The sequence below is a fragment of the Grampus griseus genome (genome assembly GCF_964374135.1).
Source record: "Grampus griseus genome assembly, chromosome: 7".
NCBI lineage: Eukaryota > Metazoa > Chordata > Mammalia > Artiodactyla > Delphinidae > Grampus > Grampus griseus.
Window position 1 is genome coordinate 56800131 of NC_139001.1, and position 19604 is coordinate 56819734.

General features: G+C 34.9%; 1 protein-coding gene across 2 annotated transcripts in view; it reads left to right on the forward strand.

Annotated features, from left to right (window-relative positions):
- The first annotated feature begins 1258 nt into the window (after nucleotides 1-1258).
- Nucleotides 1259-19604, forward strand: part of LNPK (lunapark, ER junction formation factor) — a 90515-nt gene continuing 72169 nt past the window's right edge. For both annotated transcript variants that reach the window (XM_082658480.1, XM_082658481.1), the window contains exons 1-4: nucleotides 1259-1379; nucleotides 6996-7085; nucleotides 8717-8758; nucleotides 9531-9718. In XM_082658480.1, coding sequence (XP_082514606.1) covers nucleotides 7059-7085; nucleotides 8717-8758; nucleotides 9531-9718 — 257 coding nt within the window. In that variant the 5' untranslated portion in view covers nucleotides 1259-1379; nucleotides 6996-7058. The remainder of the gene's footprint in view (nucleotides 1380-6995; nucleotides 7086-8716; nucleotides 8759-9530; nucleotides 9719-19604) is intronic.

The following is a 19604-nucleotide window of genomic DNA, read 5'->3' on the forward strand; positions in this document are numbered from 1 at the left end:
AAAAAAAAAACAACTTTGAAAAAGCAAAGGCTGAAAAAACAAAATGATTAAATTTCCATACCAGAATAGGTGAAATGTTTCTTTTCATTTTCTTTTAGATTTTAAAGTGTCTGACCCAGAGTACCAGAAAAAACTTTGGTTCCCTTCCCTTCTTTTACAAAGCTATAACTAAAGATTTTAGCAGTTAAGCAACTCTACAGTGAATTATCTGGTAGCTTCCAGTATAATAAATTATTATTACCAACTAGATACTATGCTCACTTTCTTTTCTTACTTTACCTGTTTGGTTGTCAAAGTTTAAACGTAGCATATTAAAACGATTATACTCTTTAAAAACTATGGACACTTTTCATTATTTTAAAATGTGTATGTAACTAAATAAAATAGAAAAATGTTTGCACACAGGGGTAAAATGGGGCAAAAGCTTTTACTGAGGTTTCTCTACCCTTCTCCAACATTACCTTGTGTGGTTCAAGTACCATTTGTTATTTAGACTTGTCATTCCCAGTTGACTAGGAGATTTAACACTCTTTAGCCAATGTTTCACATCTGAGGCAAATAAAACCTAGGTGGTTTATTCGTGGGCCTAGTACCAGGACCTGTGAAGGGAGTGTTCTTAAGGTAAGAGATAGAAAATTCAGCTTATGTTGTTATCCACAAGTTTGAAATCAACATCCTTGGACATTCGACGTTTACCACACAATGGTAAGCGCCCAGATATCAAATGACCCTTTTTGGCGTCCAAGAGTCATAAAAGCCTCAAGCACTCCTGGAGTCTAGGCTGAATTTCTCCACTGGCTTGTTTGGGAACCCGTCTCTTCTAAGCGGTGTAGCATTAACTTGCTCTGCTGCCGGTTGGATGGCAGCTGGTCGGGCACTCTTCAGGGCGGCCTCCTTTCCAAGTGCATCCATCTCCACCCAAGCGCACTCTTCTCTAGGACCATCAGAACCAATTTCGGGGTTTTCTTTCGCCTGTAAGACTTGGCAGAACGGGCTCTAAAAGAAAAGAAGGAGGCAGAGGAGGAGTAAGAAGTAACTGTACTGTTAAGAGTCATAATAAATGACAGTCCACCTGTGAGACGCGAAGACGAGCACCCTATTTTGCCGCAGAAGCCACAGGGACAGAAGTCCTCGGGCCAGCCGCCGGCCTCGCCCCTCAGCTGCCCGCCCCGGTCACGGTTACGTGACGGGGGAGCGCCGCGCGCCGGCTGCGGCGCCGATTGGCCGGCGGCGGGAGCGCGGGGTTTGATGGGAAGTTGGCTGAGCCCATCGCTCTGTCAGTGGCGGCTGCTGCCTGCTCCGGAGGCGGGCTGCGCTGTGACGGCCGAAGCTGGCAGAGCTGGGCGCCAGCGCCGGGCTTTGCCCGCTTCTACTTGAAGGTAGAGGGGTCAAAATGAGGGCCGTTGGAAGGGTTCGGCAGAGGGGAGATGCGCTGAGCTTTTCCCTGGGAAATACGCTTCGGGTTCCCCCGCTTGCCTCTCCCGGGCGCCTCCGCCCCATGCCGAGTGGCCTACGAGCTCTGCGGCGGCGGCTAGTTGAGCTCCTGCCCGGCTGCGTGCTGATCCTGTCTCGCTCCCTGATCCCCTTGGTTTCCCAGCACAGTGACAGGGATGGCTCTGGAGTGCTGGAGACCCCTTTCTGTTTCCCGAGGGGAGTTGGTTCCCCAGCCATTTCTCGGAGATTCGGGGCGGGAAAGGGGGGCAGTGACTGGGTTGAGCTGAGCATCGTCTCTTTGGCCCACCTCCCTGTTCGGTCGAAGGGTCAGAAAGTCCTGCACTAAGCCATCGCTTTGAGTGGGTTCTACCCTTGTCGTCTTTTGCTGAGTTGTGCGGAGGCGCCACGAGTTGGTGAGATCGGGAGGGACCGAAAACTGTCAGTGTCACGCTGCTCGGCCCAGGCGTGTGGGCGTGGATTGTATGCTGCTTAGAGAAGCCTCTCTTGGACTGTAGTCCTTTTTTGAGCAATGGTGGGGTGGAGGGAAGGGCCAGATTGCGTGGGTGTCATAGGCATGGCAGAAGGAGAAGAGCAAATCTAAACTACATCATAGTTTTAATTCTTGAATACAGTGTAAGGGGATTGAGAGAGAGTTGGGATTGGTGCACGCAGTTTTGCTGATGGTGCCCTCACTCTACTAAGTAAAATTTGTGACTCACTGAATTTTCCATGTTCCGCTTTTCCCAGTAGGCTTCTGGTTTGTGGTGCCTAGTGTCGACTTTCTTCTCCTTTCTCAGTGGCCTGGGTGTCACCATTGACAAAATTGTCACCACACAAAATTCAACAGCAGTTTGTGTGGATGTGAGTAAACTTGGTTTTAGGCATATGTTCAAACTGGCAGGGAATGCTAATCTCTTGTCTTCAACAGCCCCCGTAGTTTCATTTTAGGAGGACTAAGTTGATTTTCAACACATTTTTTTAAACATTTAAAATTAGAATTTCAAGTTTCTCCATCATCTGCTGGCATCAACCCATTGCTGTTAAAAACCTTAGTGTTTACATATTATTAACTTGAAAGAATAAAAAAAGGAAGAAATTATATGGCTTACAACAGGTATGATTTATAGGAGAAATCTTTACAATCAAATAGTCATTTTTTGGTAGTATTTAGTTCAGAATGAGTATTGACTTACCATGAAGACCAGAACTTAATCATTGTATAATAAAAGTGCTTTTAGAGATGTACTTATTTTCAGTAATTTTATTTTTGAGCAATAAATATGGTAGTTTGGGATATTTCAGAATTGTCTTTTCTGTTAGGATATTTGAAAGTTAGAGTTATAGAACAAACACTTTTAATCTCAAATTGAATTGTCCAGTGTGTTATAGAGGTACTGTTGATGGTGACAATAGTTTCTACTTAAGTTTGGAACTTGATAAACATAAAACTAAACTTCCTTTGCTGTTAAAGTTTATTTCAATGTAAGAGTCTTCAGAGTATTTTGTTTTATTTTTTATACTGGAGAAAATGAGAGCAATACAATTTCAGTTAAAATACAAACTAACTTTATTTTCCAATTTTAAAATTATGAAACAGTTTCTTTATAAGAAGTTAGAAAGAAATGTGTTCCATATGAGAAGTATTGCCGTACTACATGAGCTTTCTGGTAATAGTAGTAATAATGTCTATAATTTATTATACACTTATTATTTCATTACCAAGTGATATATAATTTCATTTAACTCATGCAGCAATTCTGTGAAGTGTAGATGTAGATATTTTCACCGCTTTACAAATGCTGAACTGAGGCTTAGAGAGTTTAGTTTATACAAGATCACGTAGCTAGTATGTGGTTGAGTCATATTTTGAATCAAGACCTTTTTTATTCCATTATTTCAATATGACTTGAAGTAAGCTCAAAATTTAAGAATAACACATCCCAAGATTTCAAATTCTGACACCTAAACCTGAGTGTGAATAGCAGTTAATAGAAAACATTCAAATAATATGGTGGGTGTTATTATTTAGTGAAAAACACATTAGATGCACCCAGCTCTTAAGGTCATGTCAGGTCCCATAGTGATAGCAGAGTGGAAAGAGACTCTTTATACACGTTCACGGAAGATTTCTTGGAACAGGCCACTTGAGATTGAACAATCTGTCCACTCAAGAGCAAGCAAATTGATTTATGCTTCAGAAAGAAATGCTAGTTATTTGATTCCCATGTATTTTCCATGTGTTGAAAGGAAGCAGAGATGGACTAGAAAAGGGCAGCAACCACAGCAGTAAAAACAACCATTTGTATCGAGAAATTAGTATGTGTCAGGCACTGTTGTAAGTACTTTAGAATACATTATGTTGTTTAAGCTTTTCAACATTTGAGAGGGTTCTTAACTATCGCTCTTTTGCAGATGAAGATAATGAGTAACTGAGAGGTTAATTTTTTTATTTGCCCAAGGTTTCATAGTAATGGGCGACAGGAATTGGAGTTAAGATGTTCAGGTGGCAAGGAGGGAAAAAGTGTTTGGAAATAGAAGAGGTATGAAATTAAAGTTGTAGAGAAATAGGTGATTTATTTAATTTTGTTATGCTTTCGTATCTGTTGGAAAGTACTACTTATACATGTGTATTACAGTAAATCAGGCGTCCCTAACAAATACCAGAATTTGATAGAAAAAAAAGTTGAGACAATGAGGGTTGATTGGCTTTTTGATTATGAACCTGAAAGGATGAATATGGCATTTAATGACTATTACCATAGTGTGTTGTTCTAGAGGACAAATTTAGAAGCACAGTTCTCTGCTGCAGGGATCTTATGTAATTTGTTTCATTAACATCAAAACAATTCTCCAAGCAAATAATTGATGTCAAAGTTGGTATTAATTGTAATATTATGCATACATTTCATATTACATGAATTTTAAAAGTGACGTGCAGTAAACAAGTAGAGGCAGTACTTGCAGACTTCTAGCACCAGTTCTGCCCCTAGCTGGACCTGCATGATTTTGGCATGTCATTTAGCTTCTCTTCCATGCAGATTTAAGGATTCAGATTTAAGCAAATGAAGGAATTGGGCTACATGATAAACTGTACTAACCCTGTGTCTTATGTTTATAACTTTCCACTTCAGTAGCTCTGTTTACCAGCTATTTGAGAATGTCTGAGGTGCTTTTATATGTTTTATATATAAATATTCCAATCTAATCTACAGAAAAACTTAATTTCTGATTTTGAGTTATTAGAAGTAACTTGTTGCTTTTTTTTGCCTTTTTTATTGAGCTGTAATTGATTTACAATATCATATAAGTTTCAGGTGTATAACATAGTGATTTACAATTTTTAAAGATTATACTCCATTTATAGTTATAAATGTTGGCTGTATTCCCTGTGCTGTACAATATATCCTTGTAACTTATTTGTTTTATACATAGTAGTTTGTATCTCTTAAGCCACTACCGCTAACTTGTTGCTTTTTAAAATATCAAAACTAAAATACTGGGTCTGGCTCTGTTACTTACTGTCTTTGGGAACTTAGCAAATTACTTCACTTCTGTAGACTCAGTTTTGCCATTTGTAAAATAGAGTGATGGTAGTATCTAAATGATAAAATTCATGAAAAGCATTTGTTTTAGGGCCTGCTAGAAGATTAAGTCCTTACCAAGTGTTTAAATGATATTATTGTTGTCATTACTTTCAAATATTAAAAATTCTGATTTGTGATAGCTATAAACTGTTTCAAACCAAAATGTGTAGGTCAGTTGTGTACAAAACACTGTGCTATACACCATACATAGTGGTGTATAGCACATGCATTCATCGTATACATGGGATAATGTATACTTTGAGAATATACAGGGCTTCCCTGGTGGCGCAGTGGTTGAGAGTCCGCCTGCCGATGCAGGGGACACGGCTTCGTGCCCCGGTCCGGGAAGATCCCACATGCCGCGGAGCGGCTGGGCCCGTGGGCCATGGCCGCTGAGCCTACGCGTCCGGAGCCTGTGCTCCGCAATGGGAGAGGCCACAACAGTGAGAGGCCTGCATACAGGAAAAAAAAAAAAAAAAAAGAAAATATACAAGTTAAGTGGTTCATCTGAATCTTCCCTTCCCAGCCACCTTTCTTGGTGATTTTTAGCATCTTAAGGTTTTAAGATCTATTTAATGTCTTAACTCAGAAATTTATACTTTTATTCATTAAAGTTCCTGGATTTCCTACAACCACACTTTAGAAATTTGAATACCGATTTACTATTGAAGGATTAATAATATTTAGATTGCAACTTAAATGTGGCTTATAACATTGATTACATTTATAAACTTCAGAAGTTTTCAGTACAGATTATAGGTATTTCTGTTTGTAAAAATCACTTTGTGTGTTTCATAATTAGACTTTTTGTTACTTCTCTAACCAAGAAAGTCAAGATAGGCATGCCTGATGCTAATTCCAACCTAAAAATAGTATTGCAGAGTGAATGTACTTACTTTGTACTGGCATTATTTTGTGATTACATTTATGAGTTTAAAAAAATGTAAGAATTATGGCCTAACTTTTTTTAGGTGGAAATGAAGCAGTTTTATACATTGGTAGTATATAACTGTAACCTGGTAAAACTATGTAAGTTTGAAAATATACTTTCACTATTTCAGTTTAAAAGAATTAAAAATTATATAACTATTGACTGGTAAATTGATTTAGGATATAATATTGCTGATACATTTTTATATGTATGGTAATATTTAATACATTTGAGAGTCATAGAAAAACAACTAAAAAAAGGGGATATGAGATACAGCTAGCTGACATGACAGTTTAACTTGAGGGACGTAGACACAATTTCAGAAAGAAATGTTTATTTGGGTGTTGAACGGTAGTGAACAGACCGGAAGTCTGAAGATAGAGTGGCTTTGGGTAATGTTTCTTCTGAGCTATTGGGTGAATCACTAAACTTCTTTCCACTTAATTTTCTTGTCTGTAAAATGGTAATAATAAAGGCTATCCTGTGAAAAGTGGTAGTATTATTAACTTTAATATACAGAAAAGAAAATTATGGCTCAGAAACATTAAATGATATGCTCCCTGTCACAGGTAACCTTATAACCCTTATTTTCTTACTCAAAATCCTGTTGGCTTTCTATTATTGTAAGGTGATATTATTCTAAACATTGTAGAGCACCCCTAATTCCAAATAACTAGTTTAGTTGGGAGACAGCTGAATGATAGAAATGTAGTACAGCAGAATTTTTCTTAGAAGAACAATATAGGGGACCTACTTTAAGGAACAGAAAATTGAAAAGTGGTATGAATATACACTTTTAAAACGCCTTGCTACTTAAAAAGTCTTTCCAGCTTTATTTTCACTTTTAAATATGTTTTGGCTTGGAAGAAAGGAATTTTTAAAAGGTGAGCTGTCTGCAAGACTGTTTGAATTAAAATTCCACATAAGTGGAGTCCAAATAAATTAATATTTTATAGTATTTTTGGGTAGTATTGCAACATCTAAATTTTATAGTGAATATGCTGTATATTTAACTTAAATTTTAAAAATAATTGCTTTATTTCTAGCTGTGAATTCCTTTGGACAACTGATGATATTTATCATTGTGCCCAGTTTCTACAAATAAAAAAATGGGTGGATTATTTTCTCGATGGAGGGTAAGTTACTTTTCTTTACAGCCAGTTCTTAGTCTAATATAAAAGTGTCACATAAAGCTATTTGTAAGGGTCTCCTTTGTGGTGTAGACTTGAGTAGTGGTTTAATATTATCCCTAACTCTATTTAATTTTTTTCTTTCTTCTCTTATGAGTTATTTTTTTATTTGGACTTTAATGGTTCTACTTGCTATATAGGTGTCTGATGTCTCTGTTTAACAGAATTATTTCACGTTGACCTATGAATTATTTTTATTTCTCTGTTTATACATTTGTGTACAAATGGTTATCTTTTCTTGTTTTCATACTGCCTAAATTTCAGTCTTACTTGAAAGATAGTTGAAATTAAGTATTCTATACAATATTTATGTTTTTATAGGCTATATCTTTTTGCTTAAAGCTTGTCACAAATATTTACTAAAGTCACACTAGGTATACTTTTAGGAATTAATAGGTTAAACAAAATTAAAAATATAGTTTGATTTTATTGGCTAAGTCTTTAGAGGAAGTATCTCAAATTTAGAGCTGTAAAATATAAAATATTCTGGTCAATGCTCTTCTCTAATATAAGAGGAGGTAATGTAGTCTAGGACAACTACTTTGCTTATTTTTTGACTCCTTTTTACCATAACAATGGAGTCTAGCAATACTTGGTACACAATTTAGTTTTTGACCTATTGCTGGAGATGCTTTGTTTTGGATTGGCATTACATTGACACCCTCCACCCCCCTTTAAAACCTTATTAAAGTTCTGCCTGAGAATCAAATTTATCTATTCTTCCTTTGTCTTTCTTGTTAGGTTGAACCATATGAAACTGCCAGTTTTGACTACATAAACAGCAATTGCATATGGTTCAACCTAATATTAACAACTCCTGTTGGCCCTACAATGAATTGATAATCATTACCCTCTTAGATGGTTGAGTATATAATTGGTAATTACTTTTTTCAAATGTTGTATGAGGCATTTTGGCTGGGTTTTATTCTAGGTGATATAAAAAATATCTTTGACAAACAAGCTCTGCAATAGTGAAGTATTCTTAGATGCCCTTTAAAAATCTGATATTCAGAAAAGTACTTTAGGAATTCAGAATGAAGGTAGCCTATTGATTTTCGACCTCCAGAGTCCTAAGTGAACTTTTAGCAATAGTAAATCAGACCATATTTAGTCTTGAATTTTTAAATAGAATTTATAATTATAATAATTTAATAGAATTATTATAGAATTAATAATTTATAATAACTTAATAGAATTCTTTTGAATAATCATATCTAAGAAAATTTTTCTTGGAGGAAAATTTAAACAAATTTTCTCTTAGTAAAAGTATGTTTTATTGGGGTTTGTTAAGAATGGTAAAAATTGAGCTATCAGAGTTGAAAGTACTTCTAGGACTAAAAATTTAAGTTAAGTAGGTACATCTTATTTCTTTAGTCTTGTGTAATTTTGTTTATAGTTATAATTTTTATTTAAGTCTAAATCTCATTTGTAAAAAGACAGGAATACATATTGCTTAATAACATTGAAAAAACTTAATTTTGGATTAAAATGTTCTTGTATGATTATATAAGTCAAAGTGTTTCTAAGTTAGCGATAACAGGTTTTAATGCTGTCTCTTATTTCTGTTTCTATAACAGACAAAACCTTCAACTGTAGAGGTTCTGGAAAATATAGATAAGGTATGTTCTTTGGCTCTGGGGTGTTTTAATTCATTTTAGGTGTTACATAAATATTATTTTAGTACATATTACTTTGGAGACTAGATCTGGTATGGGAATTTAGAGGTGATATAGAGTAAGCCTGAGAACTTCAATGTTAAAATCCAAAGTCTATCAGTGACCTAAGAAGTCTGTGTCAGGTAATAGTGAATGTTAGAATGAAATTTGATCTACAGCATGGTGTAAATCAATGTTACAGATAGGACAAAGTAGATTATAAAATAGTCTGCAACTATTTGTATCAGTTTGCAAACTTCACAGCTTTTTATACTTTCTATCATAAAAAAATGGTTATTCTTTGAGAATATTGAGAGTGATGAATGGATTGAAAGAATCTAGTATGGGTCACTGTTTCAATTTTTATTAATTCTTTTTATAGTCAGAGTTTTTTTTTTAGGGCTTATACAGGGAGAATTATTACTTGTTTGATTTAACAAAGACTATTGATGCCAATTTTATACCTCTGATCTTTGCTAATTTGATAGGTTATCAAACATTATTTTTAAATATCTTAATTTTTAATTTAAAAAAGATTTGTCAAATCATAATAGACATTTTTCATATGTTTTAACTTCATTTTTAATTTTCTTTTTCATATTATGTTCTGTTTAAAATATTAAAGTATTTCATTGAATTTTTAAGAGTTCTTTATAACCTCTCGTAAAAATTTTTTTACCATTTTAATTTCTTTATGAATTTGATTTAATAATACATAATAACTTTCTCTTCACAGGAAATTCAAGCATTGGAAGAATTTAGGGAAAAAAATCAGAGATTACAAAAATTATGGGTTGGAAGATTAATTCTCTACTCTTCAATTCTCTATCTGTTTACATGTTTAATTGTATACTTATGGTACCTTCCCGATGAATTTACAGCAAGACTTGCCATGACACTCCCATTTTTTGCTTTCCCATTAATGTAAGTAAAATGTTCTTTTTGTTGACTTTTCCTCTTCCTGACTAGATAGTTTTAATATAGTCAGTTTCTTTTTATTATGAAATAATAATGTTGCAGAGTGAATACATTTGCATTTTTTGCAGTTTGAAAACTGTTTCTTTAAAAAGTAGAACAATTGTTTTAAACCTTTATTTATAATCCAAAATACTTGAAGAATATGACCCAGTGACATTAGTAATAATGGCTCTGTACGGTAATCTTTTGTGATTCTCTAACACATGTTCATGCTCCCTAGGAGTATTGGGCATGGAGTAGGCATTTCAGATTGTGGGTAGTGGCAAGTGAGGAAGGACTTGTAAAACAAAAAGAACATCTGCCCCATGTTGAATGTATTCCATTCATCCCACCCTTCCCCTCTTTTTAGTAACTGCTATAAAGCAATTGACCCTTACTACAGAAATATTTTGTAATACAGCACTTTACGGGAGGTGTGAATTGAGATTAGAATGATTGTGAATTTTGAGAGAAAGTTGAATGAAAAATTTGTTCATTCAATCAAAAAACATTTATAGGTACCAATTGTGTGCATGTTGGATTATAATGGTGTTTGGTACACAAAAATACAGAACCTTTGACTGTAGATCTTAGACTGCATACATTAAATTAAGTAATAAGTATAATGAATATTATAATGGGTCCTTAACACAGTCTGGAGTGGACATGGGAGTCAGGGAAGGGCCTTTGTATTCTTTACTACTGTTGCCACAAATTTAGTGACTTAACACCCATTTATTGTATCACAGGTGTGTAGGTCAGAAGTCCAGGTAGTTTGACTGGGTTTTTTGCTTAGGGTCTTGCAGGCTTAAATCATAGTTATTAGTTGGCCTGGAGTCTCTGGGGGTGGAGAATCTGCTTCCAGGCTCAAACAGGGTGTTGGCTGACTTCTGCTGTATCTCTCTGATTTCCTATTTTGCCCTTGGCTGAGAGAAACCTCTGTTTTTAAGGGCTTAACTGATGGTATTAGACCCACCAGGATAATCTAGGTTAATCTGCCTATCTTAAAATCAACTGAGTAGTAATTATATCTGCAAAGTCCCTTCATAGTAGTACCTAGATCACTGTTTGATAATATAACCAGAGAATGGAAATCCTGGGGAGAGAGAGGGGGATATCTTTAGAATTCTGCCTACCACAGTCTTCCTGAGGAAGTGGTTTTTGAGTTTGAGACCTGAAGGATGAGTTATATGTAGCAAGGGTGGTGTGACATGGTAGGTAGTGTTTTAGGCAGAAGGAAGAGCATATTTGAAGACTCTGAAGGAGGATAGAGCATGGTAGGTTTAAAGAATTGAAAGAAGGCCAAAGACTGGATTATGGAGAAAAGTCTGGATAGTTAGACAAAGGATATTTCTTGTGGGCCTTATAGTCCATGATAAGGATTTTAGGTTTTAATCTAAGAATAGTGGGAAGCCACTGAAGATTTTTAAGGAGTATGACATGATCATATCATTATCTTGAAGATACCACTGAGGCTACAGCATGGAGAGTAAATTAGAGGGGAGTAAGAATGGATCCGGAGCAGCAAGTTAGAAGGTTATTGTAGTTGTCTAGGGGAGAAACGATTGATGGTGATTTGCACTTGAGTGGTGGTAGCAGCATTGAAGAGAAACAGATGGGCTGAATGAAGTGGATGGGTTGAAGAGATTTAAGAGGTAGAATTGAGGTAATATGGAGAGGCTCTTGGTGATTGGTTAAATGTGGGGTGAAGAGAAAGAATTGCGTCAAGGATAAAATTCAAGGTTCATGGCTTGGGAAATTTGGTTGATGGTAGCATCATTCATCTAAATAGGGAACAACATGAGGAGGAGCAGGTAGTTGACCCACTGAGACCAAAATACCTATGGTCTATCCAGATAGAGCTGCCAAGTGGGATGGTTAAGTATGACTATGAAGCTCAGGAGAGAAATTTGAATGGGAGATATAAATTTAGGATTTGGCAGCTTATAAATATTAGTCAAAGCCATCATCTGTTCATTCAGTAAATATTTGGCACCTGCAATGTGTTAGGTTTTGGGCTAGCCTGTTGTGATTGAGAAAGTAGGGAGCTTACATTCAGTTGGGATTGGACAGACAAAAAACGAGACAAGTAAACAAACATAGTTAATTTAGAGAGAGATAAGTGCAATGAAGAAAATAAACAGGTGATGTGATAGAGAAGAATAGGATGCTTTAGGATGGTCCTGGAAGGCCTCTTTTGAGGACGTATTTGAATTGAGAACTAAAGTATGAGAAAGAACCAGTATGGAAAGAGTTGGAATATATGGAAGAGTATTTATATATACAGTGTGTAATAGCACATATATCCATAGAGAGATATAGGAAAGGATTATCCTCAAAATAATAATGGTAATTTTCTCAGGTGTTGGAATTTTAAGTAGTCGTTTCTTTCCACATGCTTTTTTTTGGTATTGTTAGAATTTTTTCCATCAGTGTGTTCTTCAAATTAAAAAAAAAAATTCCAAGAAGAAAGAACGGAAAATGCAAAGTCTGTGAAGTAGGAGAGAGAGTGACTTATGCGAGGGTCAAAAACATAGGTATATCTGGAGTGTGTGATGGAGAGGAAGAGTGATGCAAGGTGAGCTTGCACAATCTACGTCATGGAGGGTCACAGAGAGGAGTCTGAATTTTATTTTGGGTGAAATGGAAAGAGTGTAAAGGTTTTAGTAGAAGAATGGCATGATGAGATCTAAGAAGATCATGTGTGATGTTTTATGGAGATGGAGTAAGAGGAGGACAAGAATAGAAACCGGGAGATCAGCTAGGAGGCTGTTGTAGAAGTTTAATAAAAAATGAAGACGGATTGGACTGCCCAGTGGCAGAAGAGATGAACAGATGATTTGGAAATATTTTGGAAGTAAAACTGAGACAACTTGATGGGAGGAAATGGAAGGTAAGGGAAAAGGAGGAATCAGGGTGATGCTTAGGTTTTTTGGTTTGACATTGGTGGGTGGGGTAGGATCTTTTTCATTGGGACTACTATAGTAAACATTTTTGGTTTAGTCTTTAGGAACTCCTGGTGCTGATACAATTTTAACTTTGTATGTAGGTAAAGAGCCAAAAATCAAGTACATGCATATTACAAAATAATTGTCTCTGCCATTTAAAAAATGTTTCTTCTCTTTTGAAATCTTTTGGAATGCTTCTTATCCCAGGTGTAGTCTCAGATTTCATAATGCAGAGCCCCTTTCCCTTGTTAACCTTCTATTTTTTTTTTATGAAAAGAAGGGAGAAAAATTTAGAAAGGGAATAAGTGTGAGATGTTTAGTTGATTTAAATGTCTTTAAATACTTAAAAAAACTCCATTTGACATCCATTTCCATATAAAAATTGATTTTCTGATTATAGAAGATTTTAATCTAGTTGTAAAAGAATACCTGACAGGGAACTCTCTGTGCTAATTCTAATGCCTAAGCACAGATTGTGATTGGCTATTGTGACTCAGAAGATTTTTTTCGTTTGTTTTTTTGCACATAAATCATATACTAATTGTTTTTAAAAGTATAAAAAACTGGGGCTTCCCTGGTGGCGCAGTGGTTGAGAGTTCGCCTGCCGACGCAGGGTACACGGGTTCGTGCCCTGGTCCGGGAAGATCCCACATGCCGCGGAGCGGCTGGGCCCGTGAGCCATGGCCGCTGAGCCTGCGCGTCCGGAGCCTGTGCTCCGCAACGGGAGAGGCCACAGCAGTGAGAGGCCCGTGTACCGCAAAAAAAAAAAAAAAAAGTAAAAAAACTTAGTTTCTTTAAAAATGTTTTTTATTTCTTCAGTTTGATCTTTCCACTCTTTTGAGTGTGAAGCTTTGTTATCCTTACTGTGTCCTTCTGCCTGTTCTGCATCATCTGCATCTAGTATTTCTTGGCTTGTTAAGCTTCAGAGCCATTTCTCACTTTGTCTCATTCACATCTGTGACCTGGTTCTCAACTGCTGCAGTTTCTATTTCAGTGAGCTGTTGTTCACTTTTGGAAGCATAGACCAGTTATCCAACAAAGAATAGAATTGTCCTTCTGATTGATGACAATCAAAAAAGCATGAAATAGAATACAACAACATGAGAGTGGATGTTGTGGTGAACAGAAAGAAGACTTACCACAGGACATTGCCTTTTGTGTGTAATGTGAGCTCTCGCTCAAGCTTACCGCTGGACTTTTTTTCTTTGGAAACAAAGTTTTGATGTCTAGACCAGGGTTTGCTTAAAGAAATGGAGGCAGAAGGAGCAAGAAAAGGTATTGCTTTACTCATCACTGTCTACATTAATTATAAAGTTTAGAAATCTACCTGACAATGACAAAAAGCGACTGTTGTCTCTGCATTCCCAGTTTCCCAAATGCTTTTACTGGCAGAGAGGTCATGGATTCAGGACTGAGCATATATTGCCTAATCATAACTATTCCCAAATTATCTTTTTTGGTAGAATATCAATACCTGAGAAGATTTGAGATTTTATTTTGTCTTCTTTTTAGGATGTAATAGGGAGGAACTTGGTGAGATTCCAGTCTATTGGTTTTCTGCTTTTCAGATTTGATAATATATTTATATCTCTCTGATCTTTTCAGCTGTTACTGAAACTGAAATTATGGTGAACTGATTTCATAGGAATTATTAAGATTGTGCTCCATAGTGAGGGAAGGTTTGGTTTACATTAAATTTTTGTATTTCTGCATTATGCTGGCAGATAGGCATTATCTTGGGAGTTGGCTCATTTTCTAAGAAGGAACAACCATAGACTTTGTCTCTACCCTTAACTGACTCTGCAAGCAATCTTACAAACTTTTATTCCTGGATACCTTATTCTTACAAATAATAACTTTCTAGAAATTCCATTCTCTATAAGGTCATTTCAGAGACCAATTAGCATAAAATGTTAACCTTCCCAGAGGGTTTGGCCATATTTTCTTTCCGTGTGTATGTGTGTTTTCCTCTTAAAATGAGATTTGAGGGGAAAAAATTTAAGCAAAGGAACTGAGGAAGGTGGTTTTGTCTCCTGTTTCCTTCCTCCTGTTTTTTGTTTTCTTGCTTTTCTACTTGAATTGAAAGCCGTTTGAGGTTAGAGCTTTGACTTTATACAATTTTTTTTTTTTTTTTCTGCACTACGCAGCATGTGGGATCTTAATTCCCAACCAGGGATTGAACCTGGGCCCCCTTCATTGGAAGGCAGAGTCTTAACCACTGGACTGTCAGGGAATGCCTCCTTCCCACTTCCCCTCCTCCCAACCAGTTTGTGGTATATATTTCCTCAATCCAGCTAGGCAGCTAACAGACATAATTTGTAGCCTTTTCAGGAAAGTTAAAAGTTTGTTTCATGGCACTCTAATAAATACAAAGTATCTCCCATCAACTATAGTTGGCTCTTAAAGGAGAAGATATCTGAACATCTCTTGATATTTACTCAAGGGGAATATTTACTCTTAGTTTTTGTAGGTAAGAAAATCATTTTGCAAGCATCCCTTTTATAATATTCATATTAAAATATAGATATTCACTTGATATAATTCTGTACTTAAAAAATTATGTACTGAGACATAATTAAGAGACAAATCCTATTCTTGGATGGGAAGACAAATCCTATTCTGAGATGAGTTCTCCCTAAATTAATCTAAAAATGTGTGATCACAATAAAAATACTAACAATACTTTAAAAATCTTGGCACACTTATTCCATAATTTTTAATGGAAAAATAAGCACATAAGAATAGTCTTGAAAAGTCTAAAAAAGGAGCGGAATGAGAAGCAGAGGTCTACCAGGCATCAAATGCATTGTAAAACTTCATTAATTAAAAGTTTGATAGTGTCTAAATAGAGACACAGACCAAAGGAAGAGATACAAGAATCCAGAAATAAATCCCAAAAGGAATTTTTATTATATATGGTTTTTATGTATGATAAAGATAGCATTTCAAATCATTGGGGGAAAACAGTATTGAGTTATATCTCTCCTCCACCCAAATAATAAAAATAAATACATAAAGCTTGTTCCTTATACCAAAATAAATCATTGTTACTTGTCTAAATGTGAAGGTAATTCTCCCTAAAGCCTTTGATGGTTAAATAAACTGACAAAATTGTCAACATAGTTATAAATATTGAGACCTGTAATCTTTTCATTTTTAGCTTTATATATTGTTAAGTCTCATCTTAAAAACATTTCAATAAATTGGATTGGGCTTGTATAGTTGTTGGAAAGAAAGCACTTAAATTTGGCAGAAAGGACGAAATAAGTAAAAATTCCTTTTTATATGAAGGTTGGTGAAAAATCATCAGAGGTTTATGGAATGTTAATCCTTTAGTAAAAGTGAGGAAGGTTTTATTATATTGATTGAGTTTTAGGTATTCTGCTACATTTTAACTTTTAGCATTTTTAACTTTAGTACAGTAAAAACACTTAGTATTAAGGATTTAAAATGTTTACTGAATCTAAAGTATGATTCTGTTTTATTGAGGCTCCAGTTATTCCTGTTAGAACACCTTTATAATTTTATAGTGCAAGTCACTGGATAATATTTAACAGAAATTCATGCTGTACTTACATTTCACATGGCATCAGTTTCATTCAGAAAAGAACAACAGGAATGATTACATGAATGTGAGTTAGGGTATTTAGTATGTCTTAGAACTGATAGTATATATGAACTTATCGATTTTCTATACTAATTTTGTATTCAACTATAATAATTGTTTTATTGTTTCTAGTAAGTTTTTTAGTTGATTCTTTGAGAGTTTCTAAGTATGCAATCATATTATTTGTAAATAGCAATAATTTTACCACCTCCTTTCAGATTTTTTGACTCCTTTCAGATTTTTTTTCCCTCTTTGGTAATTGTATTGGCTAATACTTTCAGGACAATGTTAAGTTACAGAGAAAATAGTCAACATCCTTAACTTGTTCCTTGGGAATGCTTCTAATGTTTCCCCATTGGGCATTATCCTGACTTTTGGATTGAGACAGATATATATATATATTTTTTTTTTGAGACAGATATATTTTATGTTGAGGAATCTTCTAGCTATTTATATTTTATTTAGTTTTTTTTTTTAAATCAAGAAAGATTGTTGAATTTTGTTAAATGCTGTTTCATCATCTATGGAGATAGCCATGTGATTTTTCATCTTACATCTCTTGATAATGATAGATTATATTAAATATTGAAATCAAATGTTGAAATCTTGAATTCTAGGAAAATTTCTACTTTCTTAGTTGTAGTCATTTTATAAGAACATCAGGAAGCTTTCCTTTCTTTTTTAATGCTCTGGAACAGTTTAAATAGTACTAGCATTATCTGTCCTTTACAGGTTTAGTAGTATTCCATTTGAAATCTTTTGGGCTTGGTGTTTTTTATAGAGGGTAGCTCTTAACAACTTCTAAAATTCAATAGCAGTTCATTTTTTAGGCTTTCTCTCTCTTCCAAGGTTAGTTTTGTTAACCATTCTACAGTTTTAAAGTGTATTTGCATAGTGTTGTAATAGCAGTAATCATTGTCTCATTGATTTTTAAAATTTTCTTTGTAGCTATGATTATTGCTTCCTTATTATTTCTTATTTTGTATATTTGTAATTCTTTTGTGATTGTTTTTATTAGCTGTTTCTTCCAAAGAACCAGCTTAAAAAATTACTTCTTTTTATTACTTCTTTTTTTTTTCCATAGGCTTACTTTATTCTTGTAACTCAAAATGGATGCTTTAATGTATTTATTTTCATTCTTATTTCGTAACACAATACACCACACATGTATTTGAGGCCATGGTATTTTTCTGACTGCTTTAGTTTTATCCCACAAGTCTTGATAGGTAGTGATATGTATTTACTTTGGTTATTTTTAAAACTTCATTACATTTTTTAAAAGTTTTTTTTTAAGTTTTTATAATCTAAGAGTTATTTCCAGGTGGCAATGTGTGTTTGTATGTTTGTTTTTTTGGCTTAGTTACTATTTCTAGTTTTATTATATTGCTTTCAGAGAATGTTGTTTAATAATATTTCTACTTCTTTGGTTTTATTGAGACCTGTTTTGGTGGCATGCTATTTGATCAGTTGCTGTGTTTCATGAACACTTGAAGATATATATATATATATATATTTTTTTCAGAGTTTAATATTATCATTGTAAACTACCTTACTGTGTTATATAGGTCTTCTGTATCCTAATAATAGTGTATTTCTACTTCTCCCTGTATTTCCTTTAGTTTTGCTTTATGAATGTTACGCTTTTCTATTTGATGAGTAAATATTCTTGTAATATCTTCATTGTAGGCACATCCTTTAAAAAATACTTTTTATCTTGAAATAATTATAGATTCACAGGAAATTGGAAAAAACAGATGTACAAGCAGGTCCTGTGTACCCTTCACCTAGCCTTCCCCAGTGGTAACATCTTGCATGACTACAGTTAAATATCACAACAGGAAATAGACACTGGTTCAATTCATAGAGCATATTCAGATTTCACTAGTTTTACATATACTCATTTGTGTGTATGTGTTTTATATTTCTATGCAGTTTTATCATATGTGTAGCTTCATGTAAGTACCCCACAATTTAGATCCAGAATTGTTCACAGAGTTCCTTTTTGCTACCCCTTTGCAGTCATACCAACCCTCTTCCACATGCCCCATTCCTAACCCCTTCCACCCCATCTGTTTTCCATCTCTATAATTTTATTTCAAGAATGTTATAAAATGGGATCACATAGTATGTAACCTTTTGAAGTTGGCTTTTTAAACTCAGCATATTCTTGAGATACATCCAAGATGTTAAGTGTAACAGTAATTACTTTTTATTGCTGAGTAGTATTTCATGGCATTAATGTAGCACAGTTTGTTTAGCCATACACCTGTTAAAGGACATTAGGATGGTTTCCAGTTTCTGACTCTAACAAATGAGGCTGCCATGAATATTTGTGTACAGGTTTTTGTCTGAATGTAAGTTTTTATTTCTCTGGGGTATATGCCCAAGAGTGTAATTTCTGAGGCGCTTGTAAGTACATGTTTACTTTTATAAGAAACTGCTAAACCTTTTTTCAGAGTAGAGGTGCCATTTTATATTTCCACTAGTGATGTTTGAGTGATCTTGTTTCTCTGCATCCTTGGCAACATTTGGTATTATCACTATTTTGTGATTTGATCATTCTGATAGGTGTGTATTGATAGCTCATTGTGGTTTTAATTTACATTTTCCTGATGGCTGTGATGCTGAACATCTTTTCATGTGCTTATTTTCCATCTGTATCTTTTCTTCATTGAAATGTCTGTTCAGGTCTGCTGTCTAATTTTCTAATTGGATAATTAGTCTTTTTACTGTTGAGTTTTGAGAGTTCTTTATATATTGTAGATACAAGTTCTTTGCTGGATATATGGTTTGCAGATATTTTTTTTCAGTCTGTAATTTGGGTTTTCATCCTTATAAAGGGTTTTTCACAGAGCCAAATTTATTATTTAAATTTTTCCTTTTATGGATTGTGCTTTTGTTGTTAAGAACCTCTCTGTATCTATAGGTCCTGAAGACTTTCTTCTTTGTTTTTTTGCTATGCTTTTTTCCTTCTAACATTTTACATTTAAGTTCATAAGCCATTTTGAGCCAATTTTTTATGTAAGATGTGAGGTTCACATTGAGATCCATCCTTCCTTCCTTCCTTCCTTCCTTTCTTCCTTCCTTTCTTCCTCCCTCCCTCCCTCCCTCTCTCCCTCTCTCTCTCTCTCCCTCCCTCCCTCCCTCTCTCTCTTTCTTTCTTTCTTCTGCCTGTGGATGTGCAGTTGCTCCAGCTCTATTTGTTGGAAAGAAACTGCATCCTTTCTAATACTATAAAATGACCTTCTTTTTCTAGTTTAAAGCTTTTTTTGGTGCGGGTGTAGTCTTGAATTCAGTC